Source organism: Plectropomus leopardus, chromosome 15 (assembly GCF_026936395.1).
Source record: "Plectropomus leopardus strain MGB_pleo_1.0 chromosome 15, ASM2693639v1, whole genome shotgun sequence".
NCBI lineage: Eukaryota > Metazoa > Chordata > Actinopteri > Perciformes > Serranidae > Plectropomus > Plectropomus leopardus.
The window spans coordinates 23,076,304-23,087,143 of record NC_142190.1 but is presented as its reverse complement, the minus strand read 5'-3'; the positions used below and the strand labels follow the sequence as shown (position 1 = coordinate 23,087,143).

General features: G+C 38.6%; 2 protein-coding genes across 4 annotated transcripts; one reads left to right on the top strand and one right to left on the bottom strand.

Annotated features, from left to right (window-relative positions):
• Nucleotides 1-89: 89 nt before the first annotated feature.
• Nucleotides 90-6,602, bottom strand: LOC121952633 (mitochondrial import receptor subunit TOM40B). 2 transcript variants are annotated; one of them, XR_006106457.2, is made up of 11 exons: nucleotides 6,412-6,602; nucleotides 5,205-5,404; nucleotides 4,534-4,601; nucleotides 4,314-4,406; nucleotides 4,075-4,176; nucleotides 3,874-3,979; nucleotides 3,489-3,611; nucleotides 3,292-3,368; nucleotides 2,319-2,421; nucleotides 1,994-2,227; nucleotides 90-1,204 (listed from the first exon to the last, which is right to left on the bottom strand). XR_006106457.2 is itself a non-coding variant. In XM_042499415.2 (10 exons), exons 2-10 carry the CDS (start codon nucleotides 5,386-5,388, stop codon nucleotides 2,088-2,090), a joined length of 996 nt encoding a protein of 331 aa, XP_042355349.1. In that variant the 5' UTR covers nucleotides 5,389-5,404; nucleotides 6,412-6,602; the 3' UTR covers nucleotides 90-2,087. The 2 variants fall into 2 exon arrangements, 1 of the variants encoding a protein (XP_042355349.1); XM_042499415.2 differs by having other exon boundaries at nucleotides 90-2,227.
• A 146-nt stretch (nucleotides 6,603-6,748) lies between these two features.
• On the top strand, nucleotides 6,749-10,794 carry fdxacb1 (ferredoxin-fold anticodon binding domain containing 1). 2 transcript variants are annotated; one of them, XM_042499296.2, is made up of 6 exons: nucleotides 6,749-6,854; nucleotides 7,145-7,327; nucleotides 7,952-8,108; nucleotides 8,752-8,955; nucleotides 9,075-9,233; nucleotides 9,317-10,794. In XM_042499296.2, the coding sequence occupies exons 2-6, from the start codon at nucleotides 7,156-7,158 to the stop codon at nucleotides 10,539-10,541; spliced, it is 1,917 nt and encodes a 638-aa protein (XP_042355230.1). In that variant the 5' UTR covers nucleotides 6,749-6,854; nucleotides 7,145-7,155; the 3' UTR covers nucleotides 10,542-10,794. The 2 variants fall into 2 exon arrangements, with proteins under 2 accessions (XP_042355230.1, XP_087944278.1); XM_088088152.1 differs by lacking the exon at nucleotides 6,749-6,854 and having other exon boundaries at nucleotides 6,861-7,327.
• The last annotated feature ends 46 nt before the right edge of the window (nucleotides 10,795-10,840 follow it).

The window sequence follows — 10,840 nt, the reverse complement described above, 5'->3', positions numbered from 1 at the left end:
TTGGTCTCTCTGAATGAGTTTAGCCAAAACATGAACTTTTAAGAGGTGATGCATTTATATGTAAACAAAACAAAACAACAACAACCACAAAACAAGGGAAAGACATAAGACTCAAGTGTGAAAATGGTTGACAGGGTGTCTGCAGGTATCAGACACTTATATTTAATGATTTTGAAAGTGTTTTTTTTTTTGAATATAATTTTTAACCAAATTTAAGACTGTTTTTTGGATAAATAATCTTTTTCTTATGTATGATTTTATGTAGGAATATGGTTATTAGAGAGAGTTACGTTTAAAGATGGTAACATCAGATATTTAGACTTGAACAAGATTTTGACTCATTTTGACAAGAAATTATAATATGGATAAATTGAATTAGATATAAATTCAAATTTCTGAGTTTTTTAATGGCTTTTATGGTCTAATATTTAAGAAATTGAATTTAAGAAATTTTAACAAAAAATTTGCAGATTTTCTTTTTATCTGTTGTCTTCGACATGATTACTCTCACATAGAGTGCAAATATTCCATTGCGAAAATGGGACTTTTTTTTGGACAAGTTTGATTTTTCCTGAGAATTCACACTGCAATCAAAAGCATCAACTTATAGATTGTGCAGAATGGTGGACCTGCTAGAAATGTCTCAAATTTGCATAGTTTCTTGTATGAATAGTTTTGATGCAAAATACTTTCTACGGGCGATTATTTTTGCATTTTTCTTTCGATTTCATTGACCATTTTAATATTATTTATATACAGTATTTCATCCATAGTTAATACTTAAAATATTTATGATTATAAATATTTTTTTAAAAATGTCACTACAGTATTGCAAAGGATTACATATTAATGCTGAAGAAAAAAAAATGCTAGAAATAACATCTTTAATAAATTAATTCCAAAAAGACAATCACCCCCTTCCACTTCTCTCTATGCTTATATTACATAACGTATAAATAAAATATGCAACATTTCATATGTTAAACAGGACTGGAAATGCCCTGAAGCAGCGTGAGTAGTGCAGGTTGCATACAGGTCAGTGTTTCCACATGCCTTCATCTATATACATACAGTACAGTCCTGGCTCAGTGGAGTCAGTGCATCGCCGCTCTCACAACCCTCTGCTGGACGTCAGGAGCAGCACCTTTTCTTTTCCAGTCAACAGGCTGTTTGCTCATGTGTGGATTATCACACAATTTATATGCTGGCAAAAAAAAGTACACACACTCACACAATCACTTACTCATACACACAGTTTTAGGGATCAAACGGGCATTTTAGCGTGATTTTACCCATTTCTGCTGACCACTTTGTTTTGACATTATTCCTCCAGGCATCAGGGTTGTGTTAAAGAAAACAGTGAGCCAATATGGACAAAAAGAAAAGAATCATGTGAATTTGGTCATTTGTATTACTAACCCGTTATAGTTTTACTGTTTCTATGGCTGCTTTCCGAAACACATGCTTTTTCTTTTTGCTTAAAGAGCACTGCAGCTGCATACAAAGTGTGCACTATTAGACGGAGTAAATTGAGTCATACAACTTACATACAACTGTCACAATATTGCGCCTTGAACTTTGACCCCCCTTTCTTTAGAAAATGGTCAGCAGAAAGGTCAGGTATTTAAGTACTGGAGTTAATGGGCTGAAACATGACAAACACAATAATCTTTCAATATAATCTATACACATTAAGACTCTTTTTGACCACCTACAGTAGAAAACTTTTGTTATTTTCAGTTTACAGTACAGTATGCCTCTCATCCTTTCTGTTTTCATTGTCCAGAAGGTGATGTGCAGTCTGGTTTCAAGTGGGCCAGTAACGCATCTCCAGTCACAGTCGTTGAGATTTTCAAAATGTTCATCTGTTCTCCTGTTTAATCCACTCAGAAAACATCACCTCCATCTTGAGAGGTAGATATCAAGTCCCATCTTTGGGCTCTGACAATCAAACAATCCACGTTATTCAGGTGGCTCATGGGAATTGCTTTACCTTGAAAGTTTGGGTCATTCTGAAGCCTCTGAAACAGGTCTCTGAATGGATGTCCTGACAGCAAGTTGTAACTCCAGCAGGGTTTAGTGGAGGATTATCCCACATTGACGCCAAGGCCCACCTGCAGCTTGTCCCCTCTGTGATTCACAAAGGCACCCATAATCAGGGTGGCAGGGAGTGGGGTCAGGCGCTTCTCCAATACGCCTCCTATTATGCACCGACTGTTTATCATACCTGAATACACACACAAAAACGGTCTCATATACTTCATGTTGTTTTTCCATTTAGACTGACATTTAACTCAAAGTTGCGGGAAAAAAAGTACCTCTAAAGACCATGTTGGCCTCTGGAAGTTCCATCTGGTACCCAAATGAGGTTGTGGTCTCCTGTGTCCTGGTACTGGCTTCGAACTCCACTCCCACTTGGATCTGGTGACACAAAAACACGTGGATGCGCATTTGCAAAATGTAATTAAATGGTGTGTTAATTAAGTATGATGGAGGGAAAAAAAAGGACTTTTGTATCAATTAATGCACATATAAAAGGTATAAATTAATGCACTGATTTAAAAAAAGCGGTAAATACAGGAATTAATAAAAAAAAATATATAAATACAGGCATAAATAAATATGGAAAAAAAGGCATAAACAAATGTAATTAAAAGTAATTAAAAATAAATGAATTAATAAAGGCATTCATTAATAAATATGGAAAAAAGTATTTAAAAAGTCAGGATTGAAAATATAACAAAATGGGCATTAAAATCTAAATAAATAAATACAGGCATAAATCAATATATAAATATATACAGATGCAAAGTAATAAATATGGAAATAGGTAAATGTATGAATAAATGCAATGCAAAAATAAATAAAAGAATAAATAAATGCTGAAATACATGAACTGACTAAATAAATGAATAAATAAAAGAATGTTGAAATAAATATGAAAATAGATAAATGCAATAACATATGAATAAAAGCTGATATATAAACAAGACACAATTAACTATCTTTAACTTATTTCTTCATTACTGTACAACTATATTTGTTTATTTCTGTATTTCTGTGTTTGTATATTATTGCCGTAGGAGGTGCAAATCTCTGCATTTATTCATTTATGCAAGTATGCATTTATTAACATATTTATTCAAGCATTTATTTATTATTTAGTGTATTTATTAATTTACTTTTGCATTTCCACTTTTTCTTTATTTTATGTGTTATTAATACATACAAATTTATGTAATCATTGATACTCATTTTTCATCCTTTACTGTATGACAGTATTTGCTGTACCTGTTTGTTGGCTCTGTGATAGTAGCTAGCATGGGCACCTCCTTTACCAGCATTCAGCGTCGCCACCCAGTTTGGTCCTGCACGGTGAGACAGAAAAAGGGTGAAACTATTGCTGCCAAATTAAGCAAAACAGATCTGGAGAGGTACCCCTCAGTAATCAGTGTTTAAAGCAGATTCAATCAAATCCAAAATCTCACTTGAGTACTGCCCGGCCAAAGTAAGAATCCCTCCTTCCTCTGCTCGGCCCCGATGGTAGACCAGTTCCCCTCCTAAAACCAGCCCAGAAGATACACTCTGCAGGAAGTGTGCCACGAGGATTACTGTGCAGGAGTAGCACACACAGATACACAAAAGATGAGAAAAAAATTACAATCATGTATTTTGTTGAGTATTAAGTACTATGTGAAAAAAAGAACATTTGACTGAGTGCAAATGATTCTATTTTTTAATATATACACATACATACATACATACATACATACATATACATATGTGTATACATACATATACATATGTGCGTGTGTGTGTGTATATATATATATACATATATATATTTATTTATTTATTCATATATTTTCTCACCTGACTCTCTGAGGATGTCAGGGTTGGCTACCGTCACAGCAGCGGTAAAGTCGTTCCCTCTGTACTCAGTTTCAAACTGCCATGTTACAAACTGGGACTGCTGAGTCTAAAACACAATCAAACAGAAGCATTAATTTCGTGTAAAGTAAAGCGACTGTTTAGTGACAGACATTAGACAAGAGACGGACAATAGGATCTGACCTGGAACACTGTTCTGGCTCGTACGCGCTCTGTGAGGTGCAGCAGAGCGTGAGCGTTCAGACTGCCTGAGGAGTCCATCTCACCGATCAATGCTGGGGCATCCTGAAATGTGAGGAAGGATCAAGATGCAAATAATCAACTCAAAAAACAAGCAACTTCATCCTTTTTATCAACATCTATACTGCTAAGCATATTAAAGTATCTGTGATATGTTGATTGTGTCATGAATCATGCCTGACCTTGTCCTTGCTGTAATCATCAGACTGCAGATGCTCCACGTGGAATCGATAGTATGAAGGACTAACAGCACTGAGGTGGAGAGTGTGACTGACCTGGAAACAAACACATAAATCATGTTAAAAATAGGGCATTATTACGTGTTTAAATAGGAGATATACACCCTATCTTATCTTCACAGCAAATTGTTTGAATGGAAATTAATATGGCAGGAAGAGTCACCTTGAAGAAGCTGCTCAGAGTTTTATTGAGGATCATCTTGACTCCCTCAATCTGTTGGGGAAACACATCTGAGGAGAAAAACAAAACAAAAACATTACTAATTCACTACTTTCTCTTTGTATTGTCTGCTGCACCTCTTTAAAGGTCACATATTCTGATCAGTTTCAGGTGCATTGTATTTTTGGTTTCTACCAGAACATGTTTACATGCTTCAGTTTTCAAAAAATACTTCATTTTTCCTCATACTGTCTGCCTGAATAAACCTATACTCAGCCTCTGTTTGAAACACTCTGTTTTAGCGACTGTCTCTTTAAGCCCTTCCCTCGAAAAAGCCCAGTCTGCTCTGAGTGTCAGCGTTTTCGGGTCTTTCACATTTGCACTCTCGGTGTCTTTGCACCACTATGCCAGTCAAGAAATAACTGTAATGGCACTACAGCCAGAGATTCTACTTTAACAACTTCACAGAAGCCCTGTCGACTCGTTTAGAGCCACCGTTGCTGAAAACGGACTTTACACATTTCTCTCCAGACTGAGCGTTTTGATACTTTCACAGTATTTATATAACAACTATGCCTGCTTTACGAAAGGAAAGATGGTGAAATCTGACTTTTTACAATATGGGACCTTTGAATTTGATGTGTGGTCTCCAGGTTCTTTTCATCAAAAAATACCTTTGCAGCTCCTGTGGAGAGAGTGAAAGCTGCCTGGGTTGGGTAGGCGGCCATCTCTCCTCTCCCAGCGAGGTGGACTGTCCCAGTGAGCAGGATGTGCGTCCCAGCGAGAGGGAGGGGGGTCCGTAGAGAAAGGCCAGTTCTGATGGCCCGGACCTGAAGATAAAGCCAGAACACTGCCCATGTGGGCGCAACCCTTCCTGTAAGATGCAAAGAGTCAAAGGAGAGATTTATGATGATCAGGGTTCCCATAGATTTTCATAGACAAAACATTTCTGACTTTTCAAAGACTCATCTTAAATCAAGAGAAAGAGGGAATGCTGGGAGAAAATTAACAAACGTAAATAAAACATTTTCACACATTACGTTACACTGACGATACAGAAAATACATGTTCTGTTATGTAACATTACGAGGAGTCCACAGAAGATTACTGTAACAATTTCATTACACACAACTAAATTTCATGACTTTTCCAAACTTACGATGATTTTCAACTCCTGAAACCTGGATCGACATTGTTTTTTAACAGCCTTCAGGCACCTTTCATAAGTGTTGTGAGCGTTAAGCAAATTGGTTTGATTTCTTTCGAAAACATTTAAAAAAGGCAATGAGCAAATTGGCAAGAAATGTCCTGTAAATTAAAAGAAATTAGTAGATTAGATTAGATAAGTTTTAATAAATTATTTATTATTTTTCAATAAGAAAGGGAAAGAGGTCAAGAAAACTACATTATAATCAAAAAGTATTTATATATCTAAAATTATGTTACAGAATTATTACTTTTCAAAGCATTTTCAGGTCATTTTGTTGATTATTTTTGTTTTTCTGTCATTTTTAAAAAATAATTTTCTGGTAATTTTCGAATTTCTTGCTATTTTGGGATCATTTGTTCTGATGAGCTGCTCACTGCCTTTTTTTTTCTCTCCAAGGAAATCAAGACAGTTTACTCAGGTTTCTAAGGGTAAATAATTCAATGGCTTTCTTAAAACTCAATGATTTTTTACAAATTCCATAGCTTTTGCTAGTAATTTAAATTAATTTATACAAAATCTAAAACTTTGATTGCAAAAATGATTGAGGCTATGTGCAACACGCGAGGCTGTCTGCTGTTTTCATGTGGAGGTGCAGTGATTCCCGTTAGCTAGCATGACCTTAGCATCAGCACAAACACACATATCTGTGCGCTGCTTGTTGTATTACCTACCTCCGACGTTAGCGAGCGACCTTAAAATCCCGAGTGGAGCTGAGAATCGCACATCAGAAAAACTGTCAGGTGGGATTTTTCATTGAAAAACTACAAACACGATGAAATAATTGATGCTGGGATACACTGATGCTGCAAATAGCTCCCTCCTCCAGATGTGAGGCGCCGCCCTGAAAATGTGTCCCTCTGGAAACACGGTGGACATTCTGTGATCTGAGAAATGGCGCGTTTACATTTTTATGTGTAAATCCGGCGACTGAGTATCAATATTATCATAATAAGAGCTAAACAATTTAACCGCATAATATAAACGGAAAATATGTTAATGTTGCTGTTTGGGGGGGCTTTGAATGCGATATGAAACAAAGTAACGTTCCCGTATTTTCTTGTTTCTGGTCGGACTACTGAACCTGCAACACGGCGTTCAACGCAAGCTGCTACAGGTGAGATAATATTATTGGGCTTTCATGTACTGCAGCGCCGGAGAGCAGGAGAAGGTCAACGGCTTTCATCCACACTACAGTCTGTTTAATTTATGTTTTTTTTTTTAGCCGAGCTTGTCTTAGACACAAGATACGGACGTTATTTACTGACATACACAACTACTGCGGTTATATTAGACCGTGAGGAGGACAAACGTGGTCATTAGCGCTCCTACGCGCTTCTCCTCCTTCCGCACTTAATGCGATAAAATCCGCTTTACCTTCAGGGAATTGACTTTTTGTGTTTCCAGTTGGACTGGACATGTCTCCTTCACGGTCCATATTGCTGGTGGGAGAGGGGAACTTTTCGTTTTCTGCCTCTGTGAGCCAGTTTGAGACGGACACCAGCGTGACGGCCACTTGCCTGCAGCATCAGGAGGAGGCACTGCGGCAGGAGGGCGCAGCCACCAACATCAAGACCATCAAGGACTCTGGTACGGCTTTGTGAGTACACTGATAACTGTGCCGAGGTGTATTTTGTACGACGGAGTTTTAGGGCCACGGTTAGGATTTCAAGAATAAAGTCGTAATATTAGGAGAAAAAATTCGTAGTAATTTGAGAAAAAAGTCGTAATGTTATGAGAATAAACTCATAATAATACGAGCTTAAAGTCGTAGTTTTACGAAAAAAAGTCATAATTTTATGAGAATAAAGTCGCAATATTACGATAGAAAAGTCCTAATGTAAGGAGAAAAAAAATATCCTAAATTTACGAGAATGCCGAACACTGGGTACAGTGGAAATATCCCCTTTCTCGTAGAAATACGACTTAATTTTGTGATAGTACTGCTTTATCCTTTTTTTTTTTTTTTTTAATTCTCGTAAATTACGAGTTTGTTTTCTTGTAAAAATCCAACTTTATTCTCATAATATTACAGCTTTATTCTTATAAAATTATGACTCTTTTCTTGTAAAACTCGTAATATTGCGACTTTTTTTTCTCTCATATTACAACTTTATTCTCGAAATTATAACTTTATTCTCTAAATCTAACTTTTTTTCCTCCCTAGTAATTTTGAGCCGCTTTTTGTACTCTCTGTTCTCATGTGTTAATTAGGCGGAGTGGTGCTTTTTGAGGTGGACTGCACAAAGCTGAAGGAGTGTGCGTCTCTGCAGGGTCGTGTGTTTGACCGTGTGGTGTTTAACTTTCCTCACTGCGGGAGGAAGAGTGGGGTTAAAAAGAACAGAAATCTTCTCAAAAACTTCTTTCTCAGGTATGACTGCATTATACTGTAGGATTCAACCCATTCACAGCATTTTCTGTTGCTCTCTACAGCATCCACCATCTAAATCTTTTTTAGGAACTGTACCAATATTGATTTTTCAGGGCTGATACTAATACCAATAATTAGTATGTAATGAGACAAATAACTGATATTTGGAACTGATAAACATTTACAACAAAAATGAAAAGCTGTCTGTCAATATTTAGAATTTGGAATCTAACAAACTCCAACACAAAAGTTTGTTTAAATGCCTTTGGCAAATGTTAAATAAAAACTGGAACGTTCAACATCATATACAGCAAGTTCTTAGCCACTTTTTTTTAAAGTCGAGTGAACATTTAAATAATGAAATGAATAAATAAAAATAGATCCCTGAGGTTTTGCAAAGTAAAAGTCCCTTCCCTTCCCGTCCCTTTGCACTTTTTAATTAGTCCATTTTATCAGCCATCATTAAAATAAAATGCCGATACAGATAAATAAAGTAAGATATAATGAAAACATTTTTTTTAACAGAAAGTACCATTTTGGCATCTGCACTGAAACTCTGATTATTATAAGGGCTGATGATACCCATCTTCACTTCTCCATAATGACATACTAAGTACTTGTAATTGTTTTTCTGTGTCTCCAGTTGTGTTCAGGTTTTGTCTGAAAATGGCGAGGTCCACGTGTCCTTGTGCAACGGACAGGGTGGGACACCGGCAGACCAGCCGAAGCGAGAGTGGCACAACAGCTGGCAGGTGGCCGCCATGGCGGCAGAGGCACACCTGATCCTCAGTGATGTCCATGCGTTTGAAAGTGAGAAATACCAGAGCTACAAGTGCACTGGATACAGGTAAGGAGTAAAGGTGAGTGTGTAAATAGAAACAGCCCTTTGTGTCCGGGTATTAGTGTGTGTCTTTGATGTGTGTTTGCATACTGACACTCTCTGATGATGGTGTTCCTGTTGCACAGGAGCCAGGATAAAGGCTTTCATGTGGGGAAAGGTTTGGTCCACGTGTTCACTCGCAGCCTCCCCTACACTCCTGCTCAGATACTTAAGGTGGAGGAGGCTGTTGAAGGGGACAAAGTTCAGTACAACATACCAGCCGAGCTCAGTGATTACATATTCAGGTACACATAGACACTCAGGCTTTTTGAGCATAATAAGCACCAACGCAAAAAGTTACATAACCATGTCTCGTCTCTTTTATCAGGGGATTTCTCTGCCCAGGTTCTGTCCATCCTGTCAGGTTGGTGCAGGATTTTCTTCTCAAAGGACTGGCGGAGAAGTGGTCTGTCTCCATGACAACAGAGACCATTCCCTTCCTCCTCACGGCCAAACAGCTGCAGGCATGCTGCCGTGATGTCGACAGCGCGCACTGCTACTGGGTCCAGCTGCTTCAGAAAGACCTCAACTGTGACACTCAGACCTCTTCAGACAAAGAGAAAGATTTGGACAGTCAGGGGGACACAGGAGACACCCTGTCAGCCACATGTGCTACTTCGGAGAACAGGGTGAGGAACAAAGGAGCTGAGTGCTTAAGGTCCGCATGCTCTCTTGATGTCGATCCTGAAGGGGAAAGTGGTCTTTACGTGCTGCGTCCATCACTGCTCCCTCAGATGGAGGAGCTTCTAACGAAAAAAGAGTTGATTAAAAAGGCAGGGAGTCACGAGGAGGATGAGGGGAATAATAAAAGTGTTGAGGGACATAAGACGGACGGGTCCTTTGGGGGCTGTAATGGTGTCACCAGCTTGTTATTTGGCATTAGTGGCCTAGTGTTTAGGAACGTGCCTGTCAACCTCTGGGCTCTGCCTGCCTTTCATGAGCTCCTCCTCAGAGGTGTTTTCCCATCACAATGTGAGCCAATCAAATTGCTCGGAGAGAGACTTGAACCGATGCTCGCCCCCTACGGGGTCTCCCTGGTCACAGAGCAGGGAGGTTTACGTCTTACGGCACAGCCAGTGGGTTTGGTTGGCAGGGTGTCAGCAAGCAATGCAAGTGACAACATTGTCAGCGTCACTGTGTCCCTGAATTTGGACCTCCTCGCCGTGCCCCTGTTCTCACTTCCTGACTGGCGGCTGCTGTGGTCACATGACCCACGCTTTTTACAGCACTTTACACTCTGTTCATCACCAGGGAAACCTTTCCGACCTTTCTCCCTGTTCCCCGAGCACTTTAGCTTTGACATCAGTTTCTGGACAGGGCCGACGTGGGAGGAGAGGAAGTTTCACGCTGTGATCAGAGAGGCGAGTCGCGGGACCGTGGAGCACATTAAGCTCATTGACACATTCTCACATCCTGACCTGAGTCAGACCAGCTACTGCTACAGACTCATCTACCACTCACACACACACGCTCTGTCACACACACAAGCCCTCCAGTTTCATAAAGACCTGGAGTCCCTCCTTACGTCTCGGTTAGAGGTCACCATCAGGTAGCAATGTCTTACTCTCCAGAAGGATCAGGGATTTAGCCTCTTATTTTTCAGAGACACTATTATTACTGTTACTGTCTGTTTGTAACCTCTAAATAAATGTAATTATTATCATTAAATTATTATAATCTGCAAAACTGTAGTTGAACAGTGTTTACAATAGTCGAGGCATTGTGTGCTGTATGTCTTTGAAATGTGATCGGCATTCTGTGTATCTGTTATAACTGTCATATAATAAACATGTTATTTAACATAAATTTGTGGTCTATTGAAAATCATTGTAAAATAGTAAAATTCACATGT